Genomic DNA, 25,543 nt, shown 5'->3' with positions numbered 1-25,543 from the left:
CCTCCAGTTGTTGTGAAACTACGAGTCCCATCATGCCTGGCCACAGTTTTGCTATTAGGGTATGCTAAAACTATTGCAATTCATACTGGGATGTATAGTTTTATAACAGCTGGAGGGCCATAGTTTGGACATGCCTGCCATACATTATACGCCATCACATGTGAGGTAGTTGCCTGTTGGACTGAACCAATATTCATGATCACAGTAGCTTTAAGTTCACAGTAACAATCTTTCAGGGCTCTACAATAAAACTTTAAGCAAACACAATAGCGCTGTCCTTATGGAGCCACCGTATGGTCCGTGATGGTCCAGATTCGAAGAACCAATAGAATTCTTTGCTTTCAGCACTTAACTTCGCCACACTGACCTGGTGCAAGGTGCCCTATGTGCACATAATGGTTTCTTTTCAACAACCGGATAAGGCTTCTTCCTCAACAACTTCCTGAACTGCAGAAACTAGTTCACTGGGGTGAACTGTCACATCGGTAAATACTGACCTCCAAATGGGGCCCTATGTGCCCATCAAGGTTTCTTTATCCAATGTGAATGTTGTTCTCTCATACAGTCTCTCACTATTTCTTTCCTTGATACATCCTGTAGTATGGAGACCAAGATGAATACTGACCTTCAATCTAGGCCCTATATTCACAACATGGTTTCTTTAAACGACAAGTAATCTCCGTCTCACCACTTCTTCCCTATAAAACTTTCAATGGATATCGCTCTTGTGGTTCAACTCACCTCCAAATGAGGCCCTATGTGCCTCAATCGGCATCTTTCAGTTCCTCCCCAGGACCGATATCAGGGACTAATGTACTTTATAGGAAGTGTCATTTTATTGTACTAATGTAGATGACTGTACAGCAGTGTTCTTGTCTAACCCACTTTTCCGTTACTTTGGGACTATGCTATATATATATATATATATATACTGTAAGTGGCAGAAACTATGGGGTACATGTAATTGCCTGAGCGTTGCATGCAGTGGCGAGTCTGGACAACTGTTCTAAAGGGGCAATCATTTAAAAGGCAAAACCAGGTTGCATCGCACAGGCTATTACGTTTAGCTCTACTATGTTGTAATCATAACAAGACAATCTAATCTAGACTGTCAGTGTTGCTTATTCCGGAACTGTTTCTTGAACCTGGGTCCTCAGCCAAATTCTATAGTAGGTAACCTGGAAAACTAATTTGAGGAAGCTGGAGAGCTGCAAAGTGGACGAAGACTTCTCTCTGAATACAATAATGTGTGCAATAACCAATCTCTACAGTGATTTATTTGTTCCGTCTCATATTTGCAATAAATATATATATATTTTTGAAACTGCACTGTTGCGACGGATCTAGACTGGACCACGTAGTATATTATGTTCTTTTGTTCATAGAAAATAATGCTGAGAGGTAAATGTAAGCCTGTGACTTGCAGGCTTCTTGTGAGTCTGCCTGATGTTTTAAAGCAGCAATCATTTAAAATTCAAAACTAACTCTGTTTTGCCTTTTGATTAGCCTATTAAAACAGTGGGCCTCACTGGAAACTCAATTTTGCCTGCAGAATATAACATTCACCCCTGAATCTAGTTTGCAGTCGTTGCACTCAATCTCCAAATCATATCAAGGCCAAATTGAAACTCTTGGACAGCAAATTTAAGGGAAGGATATTCATTTGACTGATCCTTTTTTGTTGCAGTTCAATGCAGCAACCACTAGGAGGAGTACAATACAAATACATGACAAGTTATGTTGAGTTGCATCCAGTTCTATTTGTCACTGATCTTTAGTGGGGTTTTTTTTCTATCTACATTCATGATGTGTTCTCTATTACTGTATTATTCCATCATTGGAAAAAGTTCACCTTGTACTGTAATCGATATTAATGCAGATAAACCATGTAACACAGCCAGAAAGTTACAACACACCCAAATTAAACCTTTTATTTGTTCTTCCCCTATTGCTCAATATATCTTTGATAATGGGAACAATCATATTTGGGCAGCTCCCATCTGGTTTGCAGTGTTGCATGAAGTTTAGTAGATTACACACAGCTGAATATAGCTTTTATTGGTGGATGTAAGATAAGTTGCTAATAAATAGTAAATACAAACCAACTTGGTTCAGCTTAAATGCCAGTGCCTCTACTTAGTACATTGCTCAACTGCAGCCTGATTTTTAGGTGAATTGGAATGAATTGAAATTAACCAGTTCTACTGTAGACAAATGGCTACCACTTCTATCAAACAGAGCTGAAAGCCTTCGTTAATATCGGCAGAAACACCTCATTCTAGGTCAGCCCATTCTATAGCTTTAGGTAAATACATCATATACTGTATAAGAAAGTCAATGCAGCCTTCCTTTGTGATTGGTATAAAAGTGTATTAGTATTAAATTACATATTACCACCTTGTCTGCATATCAATTGAAAGCATTGAGGTTCAGTTCGTACTAGACCAAACCATTTTTAGAAATAAAATGTGAAGATTGCTGTCAATAAGGATTTCTGCCTTGTATATACACATAATTGAGGATATTAAAATGCAGATACATTATTGTTACATATGTTTGGTGGCAAGTCTCTAATGTGAGTGTATGTAGTGTAATGGTCATGGAAGTATAGAAAATGCGGCATACACTCTCGACAATGGGAATATTTGTTTGCTCATCTTTTTTTGTTGCAAAAAAAGATCTTCAGATTTGCAAAGATGACTTGGTAATAAAGTCCACTGTAGTCCTGATATTCAGCTGACCGTGGTGACCGTTGGGTCCTTGTTTTCGCCATCAGCACTGTCTACCTTGTTCATCTTAGTTAGATTTTTCACTACGTCCCAGAAAGAGGCGACCGTCTCCTTCAGGCTCTTTTGTAGCAGCCAGCCCTGACTAACGCATTCGGGATCCTCAGGGTTTTCAATGCTTTCCAGACACGTGTGCAAGTACCGCAGCCCAATCGTCACAGTCATCTGTAGGAAATATTTCACAACACATTGAAACACTGAAAGGTACTGGTGTAGGAACAAATACCAATATTACAAGTCAACTGCATCCTCCTTCCATCCATAATTCTCATGATACACAGGTATGTTCACCCAAACGCTCTTGTACCTCCTTTCTCTTTCGGTCTAATGCAACTATATTGATTAAACTCATTTCTTGGTTCCTAACTCTGAAATATGATACCAGCTTCACTGTCTTGTATATAATGTTCTACTGGGTTATTAGCTTAAAGAAAGTTTCGTTTTGCAATTAACCCTAGCAGTTTGATTAATCAATTCACATTAAGGGACTCACTTATTTTTATAAATTTGATTATTTGGTATAGAAAGGTTAGAAAATGACTAGTAAATGTTTTTTTTTTTTTTTTTTCAATTTCACCATTATTCCAAAGAAGGCGATGTATGAAAATGGAAAAGGTTTAGTACTAGGGCCATCCTAGGAGTGGTTGCAAGTCAAACATTCAATTAAGGATATATGCGAGCAATACTGTGAGGCAACCAGAAAGCTGCCGACTATACCTGTATTATTGTTTAACATCAAATAACATTATTATTATTTAGTGATGATGTCTGTTTATTAAACCACTACTTTGAAGACCCTGAGTAATACCCCTTTTCCACCTAAAACTTGGATCTGACCAAGGCAACGGAACCCACGTCACACCATCTTGAAACTCCATTCACAACACAGGCTGAACCCAGTTTAGTGGGTGGTCTTCCCTCTGCCGGCACTTGGATATCACATTCTCTCCGAGCACCAGTGAGCTGGCTCTCCATGATGGGTCACTCATTTAAACTGCATCTTTACCTGCATCTTTCCGGGGCTGACCCCGGTAGCTACCAAGGTTGGATTGGTGGGTAAATGGGAGGGTCATTCGCACCAGGGGTCCCTCACACCCACTGATGCATACTAAGACACTTTGACAAACCTTCCTCTGAAGACCCGGTTTTCGATGCTGGATGAAGTATATAACGCTTCAAAAGGTCACATACTAATTAAGCTACTTTAAACTTGCAGTTGCTTACATAGTCCTCTGGGCCCAGTTCTCAGAGCAATTGCTAGTAGGGATCATCATCGATGGTTGGTGGTTGTTATCAAATAGGTTTGCCATCAATAGCAGGCAACAAATGGTTCTCCACCATCAATTGTAGAGACAATACAGTGGTTGGTTTTCCCGCCCACTTCCCTCCTTACTTAATGGCGGGTACAGATCCTTATGTGCCTACCCCATGGACCCGTGAAACCTCACCCCCTGGCTCTGATTGGCTGGCAACTTACTAATCCATATTGCAGGTATGACTATTGGTGGTTGAAACCATCGATGGTTTACCTGTGAAGTTTTATGGTGTGTATACACGGCAGATCCTGCCGTGAGATGCGAGTCCCGATGCATTCAGATCGCATTTGGACTCGCACCTCACGGCATGCTAGAGGGGCACAATTTAGACTATATAGTGCAGATCTGCACTATATAGTCTTGCCTGCCCTCTCTATCTGGCTGCCGATATGCACTCACACGGGAGCGCACATCGGGCTCGCAAGCCCTAAAAAAGCATGCGATTTGGCTTCCGATGTTCCCTATATCGGGAACATCGGAAGCCAAATCTTACCATGTGTACACACTATTAGTCTATCAAGGTTAATCACCCATGGTGATAATTGATGGTGACCATCGATGACTGCCCCAGCGTTGTGACCAAGTCCCAGTGATTTTTCCTAAAATTAACGTTTTTTCTACTACCAAAACTCTAAGGGCGGGATGTTGTAACATCCGCGGCCCCCTTCGCCGGCTACCGCATTATTAATAACGGCATATGCTATAACATATGCCGTTATTCATGCAAGGGACAGCTCTTGCGGTAAGCGCTGTCCCTTGCGATGCGGTGCCGGCGCTGGACTTCCGGGTCTGTGACCCGGGAGTCCATCTGCGCATGCGCAGACCCCGGCGCCGGCCGCAGGGCACGCTGGGAGGGATCCGTGACGGATCCCTCAAACAGCGCTGCGGTAAGAAGCCCATAGGCTTCTGCAGGGATTCGCCAGCTTTAGCTGGCGATTCCCTCCGCAGCGCTGACACTGCGGAGGGGGCATATAGCATATAGAAATGCGGTAGAAACCCCGAAAACGGGGTTTTTACCGCATTTCTGCTATATAGCATCCCGCCCGTATCAACACATCTAAGTGGAGATGTGGAATTTGTGAAATACATCCTATAACAGTGATAGACAACCAGATACACCTATATGTAATAACATAACAGCTTCAAACATACTTAAGCATAAAAAGTTATAACAAACATGACAAGAAAGTAGAAGCTGCTACTGAAAACTTGGAGAACTGCAGCCACTGACTTATATATAATGTGTGCAAGGTGTGTGGTGCACAAACGGCCCATGCATCGCACCCATATACTGTACTTATATTTACAGCTCTGTTGGCCCGCTGCTGGATGAAGAAACATTCAGATAAATAGACGCCTGGCCATTTTCCTGGTAACTTGTGCATGCCCAGTAGAAATGTTCCCCCAGAATCAAGGAGCGGGACCCATTTCCCCAGAAACCTGGACAGCTGCAGTAGTCTTTGTCACAATGCCAGAGTCGACTGCACCGCTGGTGAGGAGGACCCCCTCCACTCTTAAATGTCCTCTGCCTGTTGCCCATTACAGTTCTAAAAAAAAATAATATGTAGGATGTGATTGGTTGAAACGGGCAACTATTCCAACTTTTATAAGGTTGAATTTATCTCCACCATAGTATTAACCAATTTGACATTACTTAACACTATCATCGCTAGACACACATCATCAAACCATTTGCTTGTGCCTGGAATGTGAGGGAATTAACAACACTGCATCTTTTGTTACCTCCATTATCCAGACAAGAAGCACCAGGGCCCCCATGGAACTCATCATGCTGGTGTAATAGTTGAGCAAGGCTTCCTTACAGCCCCGGTTCCACAAGTTCAGCTCTTCTGTCTGATGTTCATAGCTGTAGTGAGCTGAGTTATTGGTGACCTGGAGCTGGATGCATGGCCGGGGAGAGCTGGGGTTACAGCAGCTGAATGGGACGCCATCCATCAAGTATTTGCCGTCCACGTTACTTTTAATCCGGCTACATTGAAAACACAAAGAGGATGATGATATGAGTAACACAGTGTGTCAAATACAGCGTTGTCCTATATGTGTATACTGTATGTATAATGTCTGTAGTGAGGTTTAGCAAAAGTGCTGTTAGAACATCCTTTTCCAATACTTCTATATGTTAGGAGACTCTGATCAGGATTACAATACATTGTCTGTGTGTCATACATCTACGAAGGCAGCACAATAGCTAAGCCCAACCTGTATATAGACATGTTATACTCCGTTATTACACATTACTTTCTCTCTACAGCCTAATTCATGTTTGTACACAAATGCACTTGTGGTTTTCTAGGCCACAGAGCTGCTAATGTGAGCAAGTTAAGCCACTGACCAAGAATGAAAAGAGACTCCTACTAGGGCCATTGCAGCTGTGTACACATTCACAGCCTATACACAAATATGGGGAACATTGAGTCTAAGGGTAGGTCTATGGCTAGGCAGACACCATGTTTTAGCTTGTATGAGCTCACAGTTGACAGCTTACCCCACGAAAATGACCATAGCACTTCTGCATTTTTTCAACTATTCTTCGTTCACACCATGTTGATAATGGGGGTTATTTAGACCTGATCCTGCGATTTTGCAGGATGGACGATCATTGTTTGACTGCACATGCATGCAGAGAGTAGCGCGCATGTGTGAGGCAACCTTTTTTGATTGCTGGCCACTTGCAAGTTGATTGGCAGGAAGCTGGCGGGTGGTAATCAGCTGTTTTCTTGGAGTGTCATGGAATACTCAGTCGTGCCCACGCATTTTCAAAGAGGCTAGGTGACGTTAGCTCCGGACATAATCAGCCTGTTTCTATCACCCCAACTAAGTAGGTTCTGGGTTACGCACAGACTGCACACACTTGAAAATCATTCAATGGTGAGTAAGTTGCGAATGGATTTCACGCTATTTGCCAATCGGCGTGATTTTACTAACCCTTTCGCAGCCTTTCACAGGGCGGGATTTCACTTTAGCGGGACAGCAGCTATTTCATTGCAGGGCTCTGCAAATTAGCAAAGAGATCAGGTCTGAATAACTCCCTAACATCTTCAGAAGGTCACTTCCTGTCAATCAGTTTTCTATGATATCCTCAATGTGAGCAAGTTTGCAGCGGCACCTTGGTGCATTAATATGACAGCACATGCGCAGTCTGCCGATAATCGCTCTGTAGGGTGATAATCGTTCAAGGGACCTTATTCTGGTCCATGCACACCCGTGTGAATTCGAACAGGTGCAAAATGTTTTTGAACAGATTGTTTGCCGGGCACTCATACACAAGACTACGGGTGGGGGAGTGGGGAGGTGGGCCGGGAGATGCGGCCATGGGAATTCCCAGTGTCGGCGACCATCGAATGATGTGCATGTCATCCCATAGGCTGCGAATGGATGTTTATGCAAAAGCTCCTCTGTCCAGAGCAGAAGGTGAGTGGGGGCCTCCTAACCCCCCCACCACCCAGGGGCACTATGGCCCAAAAGTGAAATGGCAGGACAGTGCCCAAAAAGTGTAACTGTGGTTGGGAGGTATGATTGATTTATGTAGCAAACACATATGGGCTTAATGTGGTCCTGAAGAGGTGGTGGAATAATTTCCCCTGACTCCAACTCCTCCCCCCACCCCCCCACCCCCATTAGGGGGAGCCAGGGTCAGTACTAAGGTTTTCAGCACCCCCCACCCCCTACAAACTATACATTTGTACAGTACCTATTAATGTTGTGCCACATAGTAATGCCTCTTATGCACTTTACGACACACAGTAGTGTCCCTTATTTAAACCAAAGAGCAGAGTTCTGTGGGACAGCCTGCTAATCATTATGCCATTATTTTCTGGGATGAAAACTTTATGATAAAGATTGAATCTTAGTTTTAATATATTATTATTAATAATAATAATCCTTTATTTGTATGGTGCCACGAGAGGTCTACAATGCCTAGCAAAGTACACAAACAGTAAACAGTATGACAAAAACAATAAATAACTGAACAGCGTTTTTATGGGGACATCCATCAAGAGTGTAACCCCATGGAAGGGAAGTTATATAAAATTGAGTAATGGGAGATGTCGGGAATGCCAAAGGGGTGAAGGGGAGACAGAGGAGGGGAGAATTGAAGAGGAGGTGGAGTTTATTGGGGGGGAGTGGGAAAGGGTAGTACTGTAGAAAGAGTATCATCTAGCCACTGAGTGAGAATGTAAGTCATAAGAAAGAGGGACATGGTGTAAAATGAGGGAAATAGGGAAAGGTTAAATAGCAGTAGTAATGGAGAGCATGAGATACATAAATAATACAGTTTTAATGTGAAACTCCAGATAAAAAGTACAATGTTATAAAAGATATAAGTAAAACTACAATAAAGACCCACTTCTTCCCCAAACCCAGCCAACATTCATCTAACACTGTGTTTCACTGTCTATTCGATCTATGTCTCTCCTGTCTACAGACCAAAACATGGTGGCTCTGCGCCAGCCTTCGCAGCCAGGTTGTGCAGGCAGGATGCTACCCTAGAAATTATATTGCACGTCCTCAGCCCATTCTCCTCTCGCTTGATGGATGCCATGGTATAACTTTGTTACATCCTCTTAAGGAAGTTATTCATAAGGTCCATTTCCATTTCATAATGGAAACAGAGTATATACGCCATATTTGTCCTCAGCCCAAAAATATACTGGTAGGTTGGTTAGAATGTCTGTGTTTGTGTGTGTACATGTGGTAGGGAATATAAATTATAAGCTCCACTGGGGCAGGGACTGATGTGAATGTTCAAATATTCTCTGTAAAACGCTGCGGAATATGTGTGCGCTATATAAATAATAAATAAATAATTCTCCTCTCCCTAAGAGGGAGAAGGAGCACATTATATTGTTCAACCCTCCCTTTCTGACCCATTACCATTACATGAAGTTGAGTGCATAGTTTTTTCTGTTATGTACAACTCTGATTTCTTACCTGTACAATTTTATTTCTGTGTCGGTTTTGAAATGTACTGTTTGACTATGATGTGACTGACACCCCCCACCCCCCTTTTTCTGTATTCCTTCCACCTATTTGAAAAACGATATGCTCAATAAAAATTATAGATGTAAAATAATAATATTGTATTGCATTTTTGCAATATAATTGCAATTAAACTGCAATTGCGGGGAGGACTTCACATGCTGGGTAGCCTTGCCCTGTGCTTGACGGCCCCCAGCATGCAGGGGACTGCAGTCGGTACTTGTGAGTTATCCGGGCGTCCGATTTTTTGATTGTATGCCTTAAGTTAAGGCATACAATCAGATGCGATGCGATGCGATATCGCATCGCATCGCATCGCATCGCATGCGACCATCGGATGCGATGACCCGATTTTTCCATAGGAATCAATGTTAAAATGATTCCTATGGAAAAAGGGGTCCTTTTCATACCCCTACTATCCAAGTGGGCATGGAGTTGGATATAAACCTGTGGCGAGCGTAGCGAGCCACCGAGCCCGAAGCGTGGCGAGCGAAGCGAGCCCCGCGAGGGGACGGTATTCTGTGTCCCCTCGCGGGGCTCGCTACGCTCGCCACGCTTCGGGCTCGGTGGCTCGCTACGCTCGCCACAGGTTTATATCCAACTCCATGCCCACTTGGATAGTAGGGGTATGAAAAGGACCCTTTTTCCCATTGAATTCCATGTTAAAATGGACTCAGTCCATTTTAACATTGATTCCTATGGAAAAATCGGGTCATCGCATCGCATCGCATCGCATCGCATCCGATGGTCGCATGCGATGCGATGCGATGTCCCGATCCGACCCGATTTAAAAATCGGACGCCCGGATAACTCACAAGTACCCTGCAGTCAAAGACTGATGCTAAATTAGGCCCCTACCAATCAGGAGCCAAGAAAGTCTCCTCCTGATTGGCCGCTAGGCGGCCAATAGAATCATTCAGTGGAGAGGCGCGGAAGATGAAAGATCTCTGCGCCTTTCAGTCCGTGAGCGGGGTACCGGCGGCTGATGCGGTGGTCTACGGCGGAGACAGAGAAGATGACGGGATCTTCGCCACAGGACCTGGTGAGTAGGATTTCCTTCCACAGGTTCCCCCTATGGATTTCATCGGATTCTGAAGCCCTGGAGCCCCAGACTCTGAAGCCCTGGACCCCCGACTCAACAGCCCTGGAGCCCTGGACCCCAGGACCTACCTACGGGCTCAAGATAGGTAAGTATCAGTATGTGTGTGTAATGTATGTATTAAAGTTTTATTTTTCTGTGTTGTCAGTGTGTGTTTATTTAACTATTTTTTTTACTGTGGAACTACAAGTGCCAGAGGGCCCTTTAATGCCCCGCAGGCTGGGACTTGTGGTTCTCCAAGTCCCAGCTTGCGGGGGAGGCTTGCTGGGACTCATAGTTCCACAGTTTAAAACAATACTTTATTTATCTATTTTTTTACACCAGTATCAGCCCGGTGGCCACCGCACAGGGCCACCGGGGACAGCACCAGGCTTCAGCCTGGTCAGGTAAGTCCTGGAGGGGGTGACCCCTTTATTGGGGGGGGTCCCCACTCCCCCAGGGCCCCTGGCCATACTGACTGGTCAGAGGGTTAATGCTTTGGCCGGGGGGACTTGTATAAAAAGTCTCCCCCCAGCTGTGGCATTACCCTGCTGGCTGGTTTGGCCTGGGGCTGGTTCTTAAAATACGGGGGACCCCTAGTCATTTTGTCCCCCGTATTTTGGGAACCAGCCCCGGACCTGGAGCCTGGGGCTGGTTGTTAAAAATCGGGGGACCCCTATTTGTCGTGTTCCCTGATATTTAATTACCGGCCCCGGCTCTTTCAGCCTGGTGCTGGTTACAGCTGTGGGGGGGACCCCACGCTGTTTTTTTTTTAAATTATTTAATTTTTCTATTTTTTTACACTGAAGCCTGCACGGATCTGACTGATCCGTGCAGGCTAAAGCCAAATATGACAGGACAATCAAGGTGTATTTTCCTGTCGTATTTTCGTGCCTGTTTTACACCAATTAGCAGCCGTATTATCAGTACGGCTGCTTAGTAAATCAGGAACCACCATTCTTTTGAATGGTGATTCCTGTCGTATCCTATCGATGGTGTAGACATTCGTATTTGTAAATACAAATACGAATGTCCTATCTTTAAGAATACGAATTGCTGTATTTTTGGGATAGTAAATCCCGAAAATACAAATGTGTAAAAAATAGGTGTATTTCTGCCTACGAATACACCTATTTTTTACGAATTCATATTAGTAAATTTCCTACATAATGTCTAAAAACTCACCCTTTAGTGAATATACTCCTAAGTGTGATTAGATTTAAAGCATAATTTAGAGTTATACAGGAGGTAAACCAGAGAAAAACAGAGGAGACCATTCAACAATAAATTTATATCTAAAAAAGCCCCACCATGCAACCAAAATGGGATTGAGCCTTAATGGTTACACACTCGCAAAATTTTCCAACCAATTTGGTAAACAATGAACGCTCCCAATATCGACAACGCTACACATTGAGTGCTTTTTGTTAAAACCTAACAGGGTATTTGCATTTTTACAGTCACAAGGATTAGCTAAACAGAAAAAAAATGGAGGAAATATGGTTAGATCATTAACAATAATTGTCTAATGTGTACGAATCTTTAGACATAGGCCTACATCTGTCTGTGACTCCGAATCGGTTAACTGTCTGAACCATCAGTTCAAGCGGCCATATTCACATTACCGTGTAGTACAGATTATTGTTAATGCCCACACACTACACGGTACTGTGACAATGTGGCCACTTGAATTGATGGTTCAGACAGTTAACAGCTTCTGAGTCACAGTCAGATGTCTAAAAGTGCGTACACATTAGACAATTATTGTTAATGAGATGCATGATAATATCAATAACAGTATTCTTGTGCATATCGTCTAGTGCAGTGGTAGCCAACCCTAGCCCTCGAGAGCTACCAACAGTTCACATTTTCCAGACAACCTGCTGCTGCACAGCTGCACTCATTAATCACTGACACATTTTAAAAGATCCACAGATGGAGCTAATTAGCTCACTTGTGATTCTGTGAGGAGACCTGCAAAACATGCACTGTTGGTAGCTCTTGAGGACTAGGGTTGGCTACCCCAGGCCTAGTGTGTATGCACAACATTAACGATAAGTTCTTCTTTCATGTCATTAACTATGTCCTCCATCGTCTTGGATGTACAGAGAATGGAGAATATTTTTATCGAGGGCAGAATGCATCAAGGCACCAGTTCAAACACCCCCGATGCCGTTGTTTTTTGCTGCCGGCATCGGCTAGTGTGTATGCACTTGCCAATGCCGGCACCCACTGTAAGAAGCAGTTAATTACCTAGACCAGGGAACCTCAAACTATTTTGCTCTGGGACCCCATCAGACAATAAAAATAATTTCAGGACCCCAGCAAGTTACTTCAGAAGTTCATCACATCGCATGTGTAGTCAGCAGACAGGACATACATGGCGCAGCAGCATTGTGGAGGCACAAAATGATTGGAGGAGTCTAAAATAACAGACAATTCAACAGATTTTCCAGAAAAGTAATCAGCCTGATGGTCAGCAACATGGAGTCGTGACCCCATGCTGAGCAAGTCGGGACCCACTTTGGGGTCAGGACCCACAGTTTGAGAACCTCTGACCTAGACCATCATCACCTCCTCAGACAGAAACGAACAGTGTGTGGCTACAGAATAATTTTTCGACAGCGATATTGAAGTTTTTCTTATTGCTAGTCCCCATGTCCTCTCTTTTATATCATTAATACTTCTTATTGAAAACAAAGTTTTTTTTATGGGGGTAATAAAAGAAGACTGGGGGGGTAGTGGCATGGGGTAACATTTGAATTATATGAACAAAAGAAACAAATGATATAAATAACAAATCTGTCCATGAAAACGATTATCAAAAGCATCAGTAAGATATATGAGAAAGAGTTATAATCTCAGTAATTAAGTAGATAGCGTTTCATTTATACGGAATTGAAGCAGGTCACTACGGGACACATTTGGGAAGTATTGAGTCCCTTCACCCTCAGTCACATATATATGCCATGGGGAACAGCTAACAAAGGAGTAGGTGGCCATATGGGATTATAAGATGAATTTGGTTTCCATGACTAGGTGGAAGTTGTTTTTTTGAATGAATTCAGCACTCTTGGGGGAGCAGGCTGTTTCCACTGCTGAGCCAAATTGAGCTACGTATCTGTTTGTATAGGGAATAGCATCATGCATACTATGGTGTAATGCTAAAATAGGGTCAGAGAAGATGTTCATAATGACCACTTTATTAATTAAAGCAAAACCTTCCTTCAAATAATGGAGTATCTCCGGGCAAGACCACAATATATGATATATGTGGCCAAAATTGCCACATTGTCTCCAGCAGAGTTTGGATACACTCTGGAGTTAGATAAAGTCTTTAAATCAGTTTGATATGATTGGGGCATCTAGTCATAGAGTATGATTAAAGAAAACATTTTCTCCACTGAGATGAAGACAACGTTATACCTAAATCTGATTTCCATTTCTTTTGAACAATTAATTAATTTTGTAACCTTAATTGAGTCAATCAGTATTTTATACCAGAATGAAATGTCACCTTTAGAGTTAAACTGGGAAGTGCGGGTAAGGAGCTTCTGAGAGAGTGTCTCTGGAGAGATAGAGGCTGATGGAAGTGATTTCAACCAATGTACAGTATGATTTGAAGATAGTGGAAATGCTCTGATTGGAGGAGGGTAAATTTTTGTTGCGGTGAGGAGAAAGGTACCAAAAAATGACCGTCAAGGACGTCCCTTAATTTAACTATACCAAGAGCATTCCATTTATTCAGTTTTAAGTTGGGGGTTTACTTCTCTACAGTTGTGATAGATATTTTGGATATATTACAGGCAGGGAAATATATGGCCATTGACATTCTGTCCCACATTTTTAAGGAACCTTGGTCTGAAGGATTTGGGTGTATTTAACATATCTGTGATCAGAAATGATGGACTAAAGGATTGTTCATGGTCTACCCATTCCGTCAGAAGTTCAGAATTGGAATAATACTTGAGTGAAGCAAGGATACATGCTTCATGATAGAGACTTAAATCTGGGAGATGAATTCTTCCTTTGGTTCATGGTAATCTCATTCTAGAGTGGGCCATATTGTAAGACTTAGAGGGCCAAATATATTTAGGTCTTTTTTCAAGCAAATGTATGAGATTGTGTGGAATAAATACATTGGCTTAGGTAAAAGGGAAATCTATAACATAGCCAGTCATTCCACCCATGAGATACCATAAGCTAGCCATGATCTGGTTAGATAGCATCACAAGAAGAGGAGCAAGAATACTTTAGTGGTGTTAGCAGGGATATGGATACCTAGATAGTTTATTGTGTCCCCTTGCCAATTATATATTTAATTTGATTGTAGGTAAGGTAATGAAGTAGATTTATAGGGAGTGCATCAGTTTTTGTGGTGTTTAGTTTATAAAAGGAGGCTGCACTGTATGCGTCTAGGATAGAGTGGAGGTGGGGGGAATGTGTCAATGGCATTAGATACAAAAAGAAGCACTTCATCTGCAAAGAGACTAAGGGGGTTATTCTGATTCACTCAGAAAGGCACAATCACTCTCTAATGGACAAAACCATATGCACTGCAGGTGGGGCTGATGTAACATGTGCATATGGTTTTGTCCATTAGAGAGTGATTGTGCCTTTCCGTGTCAATCAGCATAACCCCCTAAGTATGCGAGATGAAGAACCAACCTTTAAACCATGACATCAATGCGGATAGTGGCAGCTAATGGTTCAATAGACAAAAATTAGGAGGGGTTAGAGGACAGCCCTGTCTCATACAGTTTGAGATAGAGAACAGATTAGATAGAAATCTGTTGCTGAAATCTGTTGCTGAACACACAAGACTTGGATTGGAGTGTAAAGACAGGATTCTGTCTCTAAAACTAAATTGTGCTAGTAGTTCATGCATACAACGTGGAATACCTTCTCTGCGTTGAGCGACAATACCTACTCTGCAGGTATTTTCTCCCTGGGACAAAACTAGTTTGGTTCGGGTGTATCAGCAATGGTAGAATTGCATTAATATGTACAGCGATCATTTTGGCATACAACTTGATATCACAGTTTAACAACTGTGGCAGGGACAGCATACCTATATATATATGTGGAGGATCCGGTCCAAGTTTTAGAGCAGCAGCAGCAGAAGAAGCAGAAGCAGTTAAAGTGACGTGATCAGGGTTGGACTGATTAGAAGCACCTGTGCTCTCCTGATATAAGGGTTTCTAGGATGGAGGGTCAGTGCTCTTAATGGTGGAATAACTGCCCAAGCAAGGGTAAGCAAGGGTAAGATGTTTTGCCTGCAACAACATAAAAACCAAGACTTCATCTTTTGAAGTGTAGGTAATTCCTTGCCACACAACACTATAGGATGATAATTGTGGCAGTGTGCAGGGTTCTTCCCAGGTTTAGGGATAGATACTATACATGCTTCTAACAATTCAGCAGGGATAGGGCGGGATGTATTAAAATACATCGCCGCCCTTCGCCACCCCCCCCCCCGCCGCGATGCTGCCGCATATGTACTAACATATGTGGCTGGCATCGCGGTGCGGTGACGGAGGCCCCCCGCGATACCTGTACTCTGGTGTGTCTGGGGGTCTCCGTTATCTCCCTGCCGCCACGCTCTCCCCTAACGCCGGGGACAGCTAAGCATGCTGTCCCCGGCGCCTCCTCCTCCCCCCTGCAGCCGGAAGGATGTCCGGCTGCTTCACTAGGGGGAGGAGGGGTTTACCTTCCAGGGTCCAGGAGGACCCTTCAGGAAGGTAAGCCAGAGGGGGGGTCGGCGAGGCGGCAGGTTTGCATCGGCGGCGGCGAAAAGAAGCCCATAGGCTTCTATAGGGTATCGCCACCCAAAGGTGGCGATACCCTGCCCTGCGGTATCATTTTTGATACATTGGAAAATGCGGTAAAACCGGGGTTTTACCGCATTTTCCATTTGATACATCTCGCCCATAGTACCTACCTACCTGTATATTTTGGATTGTGGGAGGAAGCCAAATAACTCAGAGGAAACCCACGCAAGCATACAGAGAATATACAAGCTCTGACCAGTGGGATGGTGGGAATCGAACCCATGATCTCAGCGCTGTGAGGCAGTAATGCTAACCATTACACCATCCTTACTGCCCCCAAACTTCTCATAGTTCATTTTTGAGAGCTCTGGAGTGATTTTTTTTTTTCGTATTTTCTGAGTCTTTTAGCTTGGATTCAAGATCTAATTGTTTCTGAATATGATTTTGGGCAAGGGATCTTTTAGAAGATGTTGAGAATGGCGGCAGAGACAGGGAGGAGTCTGAGGATAATTAAGGTTTCACTTCCAAAGTATCAGAGCATGTCAGACCATGTGATAGGAAAGATATCTATGTCTCTGGTTTGTTCGAGAGACCATTTATCACATAGAATGAAACTTATTCTGGAGTATGAGTTGTGGACCGGGGAGTAATATGTATATTCCCATCCTAAAGGGTTACAGGTTCTTCAGATATCATGGAGGTCGAACTCAGCCAATTTGTGAAAAGACAGGGAAGGGTCTAATGTGGAGGAGGATTTGGGACGGGTAGAGGAATTGGAATCTTTGATCTAAAGCCAAGTTATAATCTCCTATTACGACCAGGGAACCTTTAAACAATTTGCATATCAAGAGACATAGCTTGCGGAGAAAAGACAATTGATTAGTATAGGGAGAGTACAAGCAAACCAAGATAATCAGTTTATCATCTAATAGGCCCGTTAAAATCAAATAACAACCACATTTGTCTGCTATGTGAGAATGCAAAACAAAAGAAACATGCTCACTAAACACTTTAGCTACACCATTATGTAGCGTTCATTCAGAGCCTAGCAAGCGGTTTAACACCGCCTCGCCACAACGATGAATGCACGCCCCCCCTGCTGCCCGAATCCCCTCGCTCTGCTGCGACCGGATGTCTACTGGACAGGGGAAAAATCATTTGATGGCTAATCACTATCAAATAACTTTTGCTCTGCACGCAGCCAAAGGGTAGCCCAGGACTTCCATTTGAGCTGCACGGTTTTCTCCAAACCGGGAACGGGTGCTGACACCACCTGCCCAAAGCAGGCATGGGAATGACTGCGATCCCTGGGGGCGCACCCCAGTGTTTTCATAGACATGCCCATGTAACGCTGGGTGTCCACCCTGGAATGCCCTTTGCCTGTCAATCATGCAGCGAGCACCCAGGCGATTGAAAATCACCAAAAGCACCCACAGCAGGTGACTGCACTATGCTCATGCTCAGTCCCCCACCATTGGGGACAGGGACAAATTCAGAACTGTGCGAACAGGTCTGACTGCACACCTATGTCCGCAGTATGCACACTTTACTAGAAAGTGAGTATCATCTTCCTAGAATACTCACTCACTAGCCAGCGCCGGCAGAGTATGCGGGGAGCAACAAGTCCGGGATGCTGCAGGCGGGTGCAGAAGCTGCCACATGCTCCCAGGCAGAGCAGGTCCCCACAGCTGAGCCTGCAGCAGGAGGTAGCAGTTGCCTAGGGATGGCCATGGATAAAACCATCAATGGCGATAGTGCCAATTTCCATCGATGGTAGCATACTATGTGGTGTATGACCATCAATGGTTTTAACTATTGATGGCTATCCCTTTTATTTACCTGACTGGCCCGTGGGCCAATCAGAACCTGGAGGCAGGGCTTTATGGATATCAGGGGTGGAGCTGTGCTTTGTGTCCTGGCCCCTTGGCTAAGGAAAAAAAAAAACTATTCGGTTATGCTTTGACATCAATGTAGAGAAACCATCTGGTTTTCCACAATTAATATCAAAATCAAAAGTATTCTATATCGGCCATAAACCACCCAGGATCTTGAATCATCAATATTCGATGGCCATCCCTACAGTTGCAGAGGTAAGAGGACATGCTGCTGGATCCCTCTCCTCTACCCACTGGTGAGCAACAGCACATCAGCGCTGTCCGTACTCTCTCCTCCTTCCTGCATGTGGCTGCAGCCATAGTGACTGGCTGCATACCCCAGCCTTTCATGGCTCCCAGCTCACTTTCGGCTAATTTATTTATATATATATATATATATATATATATATATGTTGTGGGGGACGGCGGCACTCGGAAGAAAAACAATGACACCAGGAGACTGGATAAATCACCGACGTTTCTAAGCCATTACGGCTTCTTTATCAAGGTGCTGAAGAGAATATTCAAACAGTGTAAAAGGATTTAAATACCCTTACCTTCTTCCCACGCCGTCCACGCCGTACGCCGAGCAGGTGGGGCGCCACCTGATGACATCACCACTGCCGGCCCCGGTCAGTGGATGGACGGAGGATTAGGGGCGGGTACACACACTTCTGATGAAAAGACAAAATATACATTATTGCAAAAAAATAACAGCGTGAATAGCTGGTGTACATATGAATAAAAATAGCATTAACGCAGTGAAAAACAATTTGTGAAATAAAGCAACTTAAGAAGGGCACATACAAATTATGCGCCGGCAGTGTACGTGTATATGAAAAAATCGTTAATGATATATATTAAACATACATAAACAAATAAAATATACATGTGAGTGTCTAAACATAAACTACAAAGACCCCTCTTATATCCCGCAACGAATAATCGAACTTCACTGTACTATGTGTGTCGACACCAATCGTGTGTCGACCAATGTATGGCACTTTCCCTAATCCATAGGGGTCCTATATACTAGCCAATTAGGCTTTTCTCACAAGATACTCGAGTACATATTAAGCCACACAGGCCAGCTACAGTGCCCAAAACGATAATAAATGCTTAGTGACATATTATGTCTAACTGCAATTAATATATTTGATAATTAATATCTAGGGGTCGGGACCCTCTCTGGTTAAGAACGTAGTATGTAAATAACATTAAAAGTTATAGTTTCTATATTTTTATAAAAAGTATGAATAGCCCGCATGTTCATTTAACCCCTTAGGGGACAGGGTCTCAAGCCTGTGAATCCACCGACTTTCAGCTCTACACAGTCGTAGATTCCTATCTCCTCCCCTTTTTTGATCATCAATCTGTTCAATAATTCTGTGTCTAAGGGAGGCCAACGGGTGCCTAGCCTCAGCGAAGTGGCGGGCCACTGGCTGATCGCTGGTCCCCGAACTGATGGCCCCCTTGATGGAGGAACGATGTGCAGCCGCACGTTCTTTGAACGCCCGTACGGTCTTGCCGACATAATGTCGACCGCACGGGCAACTGATCAAATAGACCACGAAATTTGAAGAACAGGATACCCTCTGTCTGATTTTAATGGGTTTTCCTGAATAGGGATGGTAGAATGTGTCCCCAGGGGTCATAAAATTACATGTAGTACACCCACTGCGCTTAAAACAACCAGGTTTGGGCACCCCCAGAAAGGTGGGTACCCTAGGGCTGACAGACACCCCGTCATTTTTAACTAGGTAGTTTTTTAAGTTTTTGCCCCTAGTATAAGCGCACATTAGCTTTTTGTTGTGTAAGGCCCGTAGTTGTGGGTCAGTTTTAACTATTGGCCAATGGGATTTAGCAATGCCATTAATGGCATGACTCTGTGGGTGATAAGAATTGACCCATATGTATTTGTCGTCTCCCTGGGGTTTTGGGGGATGGTTGATGGCCTGGTCCCTAGGAATTTTCAAGACTTTTACTTTAGATTCTTCCAACTCATCTCTATTGTACCCTCTGGCAGCAAATTTGTCCACCATGGCTGCCAATGAGGTTTCAAGGTCTGCCGGCTCACTGACGATTCTACGTACTCGTAACATCTGTGAGAACGGCAGGCCTCTTTTCAGTGGGGTGGGATGGTGGCTTGAGGCTAAAAGAAGATTATTTCTATCTGTTGCCTTGCAATATAGAGATGTAACAACTGAACCATCTTTTAACTCGATATTTACATCTAAGAAATTAACTTTGATGTTGCTGATGTTATACGTTAACTTGACAGGTGATTCTGATAAATTGTGCAGTTTGATTAGCTCTTCCAGTTTCTCCTGTGGACCATTCCAGATGATCAGCAGGTCATCTATGTACCTGGTATATAGTACCAGATGCCCGCTGACCACTGGATCGTCCAGAAAAAGTTTATGCTCCACCTGGAACATGTAGCTGTTGGCGAGCGATGGGGCCACTGAGGACCCCATCGCACAGCCGCATTGTTGTAGATAATATTTATTGTCTGACATGAAAAAGTTGCGCTTCAAGGTTAACTCTAACAGCTGTAGAAAAAATTCCACCTTAGGGCCAGTGTACAGTGGGTTGTCGACTATTAGTGCCCGTACCGCCGCGAGTCCCCCCTCGTGTGGTATACACGTGTAGAGACTCGCGACGTCCACGGTACACAGCAGACACCCAGGGGGCAACTGGCCCAATGCCAACAATTTCGTTAATAAGGTGTTGGTGTCTTTTAGATAAGAGCCTTGCCCTTGCACGCAGGGCTGCAGGAAATGGTCCAAGTAAATGGATATACCCTGATATAGGGACCCCCGGGCAGAGATGATGGGTCTGCCCGGAGGGTTCCTGCTGTCCTTGTGGACCTTAGGGATGGTGTATAGGAGCGGAGTGATGGGAAATGCGGTGGTAAGCACTTCCTGGGTCTGGACATCAATCACCCCCTCCCGAACCGCTTGAATAAGGATTAAGTCTAATTCTTGCTTATAGTCCTTCGATGGGTCTTTGGCAAGAGGACAATATGTTGAAAAGTCCGACAGCTGGCGAGCAATTTCCAGGAGATAGGTCTTGGCGTCTTGTACCACTAACCCACCCCCTTTATCCGCCGGGCGGAAAGTAATGGAGGTGTCCTCGCTAAGTGACTTAAGAGCCTTCCATTCGGCACTTGAAAAATTTGAATGGTGCTCCGACTTTGCAGCTAGGACTTTGGAAGTTTCTTGTTGGATACGCCGACTGAATGTCTTGATGGAGGCGTTGTTCGTTAGAGGATCAAATTTAGATTTCTTACGAATCTTGGATGGTATATTATGGGAGGGGTCCTTGACTTGCTCAGTGTTTTGAAAGAATTCTGTTAATTTCAGCTGCCTGTTAAGCTTGTATTGCTCAATTTTTATTTGAAAAGGGTCAGCTGAACTGGTGGGAATGAAATTGAGTCCTTTGGCTAACACCTCGATCTCTATAGGTGTTAATACCCGTGATGACAAATTAAATATAGATTCTTTCATTTTTTCGTTGTTGCCGTCTTGGACCTTTTGTTTCCTCCTCTTGTTTTGCCCCCCACGGCGGGTGTAGGTACGTCTCCCTGAGCTATTTGCCGCCGGGTACGTACTCCTAAAGGGGCACGACCACGGGCTTGGGAGGCACTTTCAAAGTCACTAGCAGAGGACCCATCTTCCTTCGATGATTCAGTCTCGCGAATATTGCGATTGAATCTACGGAAGGTCCTTTGCCTGAAAGGTCGAAATGAACTGTCACCCCCGGTAAGCCATGGGTAAACTAAATGTTTCTCATAGTCCGCATGTACCCTATCTTTTTTATTCTTCTTGTATGCGACCAGTTCTTTCTTATATTTGTCGACTTGCGTGGTCAGTTTTTCCATCCATTCAACACTGGTGTCTGCCCTTAATGTCGGGACATGTGTTGCTTCCAATGTTGCAATCTTTGACCTAATGGTGGTGAGTTCCTTTGAGACCTCCTCCACCACCACCAACATAAGGTCAAAGGAACATTTGTTGAGGATGGAAGTCCACGTTTTACAAAAGGGGATACTGTACCTACCCAATGTAGGCACATTTTTAATGCGGAACCCACGGGTTCCTACCATGAACTGCTTAATTTGAAGCGGAAAGAAACGGATTATTTTTATCATGGACTGACCCTATCCGATTACATAAGGGATAAAAAAATACCCCGTGGGTTCCGCATTAAAAATGTGCCTACATTGGGTAGGTACAGTATCCCCTTTTGTAAAATGTGGACTTCCATCCTCAACAAATGTTCCTTTGACCTTATGTTGGCGGTGGTGGAGGAGGTCTCAAAGGAACTCACCACCATTAGGTCAAAGATTGCAACATTGGAAGCAACACATGTCCCGACATTAAGGGCAGACACCAGTGTTGAATGGATGGAAAAACTGACCACGCAAGTCGACAAATATAAGAAAGAACTGGTCGCATACAAGAAGAATAAAAAAGATAGGGTACATGCGGACTATGAGAAACATTTAGTTTACCCATGGCTTACCGGGGGTGACAGTTCATTTCGACCTTTCAGGCAAAGGACCTTCCGTAGATTCAATCGCAATATTCGCGAGACTGAATCATCGAAGGAAGATGGGTCCTCTGCTAGTGACTTTGAAAGTGCCTCCCAAGCCCGTGGTCGTGCCCCTTTAGGAGTACGTACCCGGCGGCAAATAGCTCAGGGAGACGTACCTACACCCGCCGTGGGGGGCAAAACAAGAGGAGGAAACAAAAGGTCCAAGACGGCAACAACGAAAAAATGAAAGAATCTATATTTAATTTGTCATCACGGGTATTAACACCTATAGAGATCGAGGTGTTAGCCAAAGGACTCAATTTCATTCCCACCAGTTCAGCTGACCCTTTTCAAATAAAAATTGAGCAATACAAGCTTAACAGGCAGCTGAAATTAACAGAATTCTTTCAAAACACTGAGCAAGTCAAGGACCCCTCCCATAATATACCATCCAAGATTCGTAAGAAATCTAAATTTGATCCTCTAACGAACAACGCCTCTATCAAGACATTCAGTCGGCGTATCCAACAAGAAACTTCCAAAGTCCTAGCTGCAAAGTCGGAGCACCATTCAAATTTTTCAAGTGCCGAATGGAAGGCTCTTAAGTCACTTAGCGAGGACACCTCCATTACTTTCCGCCCGGCGGATAAAGGGGGTGGGTTAGTGGTACAAGACGCCAAGACCTATCTCCTGGAAATTGCTCGCCAGCTGTCGGACTTTTCAACATATTGTCCTCTTGCCAAAGACCCACCGAAGGACTATAAGCAAGAATTAGACTTAATCCTTATTCAAGCGGTTCGGGAGGGGGTGATTGATGTCCAGACCCAGGAAGTGCTTACCACCGCATTTCCCATCACTCCGCTCCTATACACCATCCCTAAGGTCCACAAGGACAGCAGGAACCCTCCGGGCAGACCCATCATCTCTGCCCGGGGGTCCCTATATCAGGGTATATCCATTTACTTGGACCATTTCCTGCAGCCCTACGTGCAAGGGCAAGGCTCTTATCTAAAAGACACCAACACCTTATTAACGAAATTGTTGGCATTGGGCCAGTTGCCCCCTGGGTGTCTGCTGTGTACCGTGGACGTCGCGAGTCTCTACACGTGTATACCACACGAGGGGGGACTCGCGGCGGTACGGGCACTAATAGTCGACAACCCACTGTACACTGGCCCTAAGGTGGAATTTTTTCTACAGCTGTTAGAGTTAACCTTGAAGCGCAACTTTTTCATGTCAGACAATAAATATTATCTACAACAATGCGGCTGTGCGATGGGGTCCTCAGTGGCCCCATCGCTCGCCAACAGCTACATGTTCCAGGTGGAGCATAAACTTTTTCTGGACGATCCAGTGGTCAGCGGGCATCTGGTACTATATACCAGGTACATAGATGACCTGCTGATCATCTGGAATGGTCCACAGGAGAAACTGGAAGAGCTAATCAAACTGCACAATTTATCAGAATCACCTGTCAAGTTAACGTATAACATCAGCAACATCAAAGTTAATTTCTTAGATGTAAATATCGAGTTAAAAGATGGTTCAGTTGTTACATCTCTATATTGCAAGGCAACAGATAGAAATAATCTTCTTTTAGCCTCAAGCCACCATCCCACCCCACTGAAAAGAGGCCTGCCGTTCTCACAGATGTTACGAGTACGTAGAATCGTCAGTGAGCCGGCAGACCTTGAAACCTCATTGGCAGCCATGGTGGACAAATTTGCTGCCAGAGGGTACAATAGAGATGAGTTGGAAGAATCTAAAGTAAAAGTCTTGAAAATTCCTAGGGACCAGGCCATCAACCGTCCCCCAAAACCCCAGGGAGACGACAAATACATATGGGTCAATTCTTATCACCCACAGAGTCATGCCATTAATGGCATTGCTAAATCCCATTGGCCAATAGTTAAAACTGACCCACAACTACGGGCCTTACACAACAAAAAGCTAATGTGCGCTTATACTAGGGGCAAAAACTTAAAAAACTACCTAGTTAAAAATGACGTGGTGTCTGTCAGCCCTAGGGTACCCACCTTTCTGGGGGTGCCCAAACCTGGTTGTTTTAAGTGCAGTGGGTGTACTACATGTAATTTTATGACCCCTGGAGACACATTCTACCATCCCTATTCAGGAAAACCCATTAAAATCAGACAGAGGGTATCCTGTTCTTCAAATTTCGTGGTCTATTTGATCAGTTGCCCGTGCGGTCGACATTATGTCGGCAAGACCGTACGGGCGTTCAAAGAACGTGCGGCTGCACATCGTTCCTCCATCAAGGGGGCCATCAGTTCGGGGACCAGCGATCAGCCAGTGGCCCGCCACTTCGCTGAGGCTAGGCACCCGTTGGCCTCCCTTAGACACAGAATTATTGAACAGATTGATGATCAAAAAAGGGGAGGAGATAGGAATCTACGACTGTGTAGAGCTGAAAGTCGGTGGATTCACAGGCTTGAGACCCTGTCCCCTAAGGGGTTAAATGAACATGCGGGCTATTCATACTTTTTATAAAAATATAGAAACTATAACTTTTAATGTTATTTACATACTACGTTCTTAACCAGAGAGGGTCCCGACCCCTAGATATTAATTATCAAATATATTAATTGCAGTTAGATATAATATGTCACTAAGCATTTATTATCGTTTTGGGCACTGTAGCTGGCCTGTGTGGCTTAATATGTACTCGAGTTTCTTGTGAGAAAAGCCTAATTGGCTAGTATATAGGACCCCTATGGATTAGGGAAAGTGCCATACATTGGTCGACACACGATTGGTGTCGACACACATAGTACAGTGAAGTTCGATTATTCGTTGCGGGATATAAGAGGGGTCTTTGTAGTTTATGTTTAGACACTCACATGTATATTTTATTTGTTTATGTATGTTTAATATATATCATTAACGATTTGTTCATATACACGTACACTGCCGGCGCATAATTTGTATGTGCCTTTCTTAAGTTGCTTTATTTCACAAATTGTTTTTCACTGCGTTAATGCTATTTTTATTCATATGTACACCAGCTATTCACGGTGTTATTTTTTTGCAATAATGTATATTTTGTCTTTTCATCAGAAGTGTGTGTACCCGCCCCTAATCCTCCGTCCATCCACTGACCGGGGCCGGCAGTGGTGATGTCATCAGGTGGCGCCCCACCTGCTCGGCGTACGGCGTG

General features: G+C 44.0%; 1 protein-coding gene across 1 annotated transcript in view; it reads right to left on the bottom strand.

Moving 5' to 3' along the window:
* Positions 1-1,819: 1,819 nt before the first annotated feature.
* PRPH2 (peripherin 2) overlaps positions 1,820-25,543 on the bottom strand; it is a 29,585-nt gene continuing 5,861 nt past the window's right edge. Inside the window, exons 2-3 of the mRNA XM_083174602.1 lie at positions 5,846-6,092; positions 1,820-2,951 (exon numbers count right to left, since the gene is read on the bottom strand). Of these exons, the coding sequence (XP_083030728.1) occupies positions 2,733-2,951; positions 5,846-6,092 (466 nt within the window). The 3' untranslated portion in view covers positions 1,820-2,732. The remainder of the gene's footprint in view (positions 2,952-5,845; positions 6,093-25,543) is intronic.

The sequence above is a fragment of the Crinia signifera genome, chromosome 3, assembly GCF_055691185.1.
Source record: "Crinia signifera chromosome 3, ASM5569118v1, whole genome shotgun sequence".
In the NCBI taxonomy this organism is placed as follows: domain Eukaryota; kingdom Metazoa; phylum Chordata; class Amphibia; order Anura; family Myobatrachidae; genus Crinia; species Crinia signifera.
This window is presented reverse-complemented; position numbering and strand designations above follow the sequence as displayed.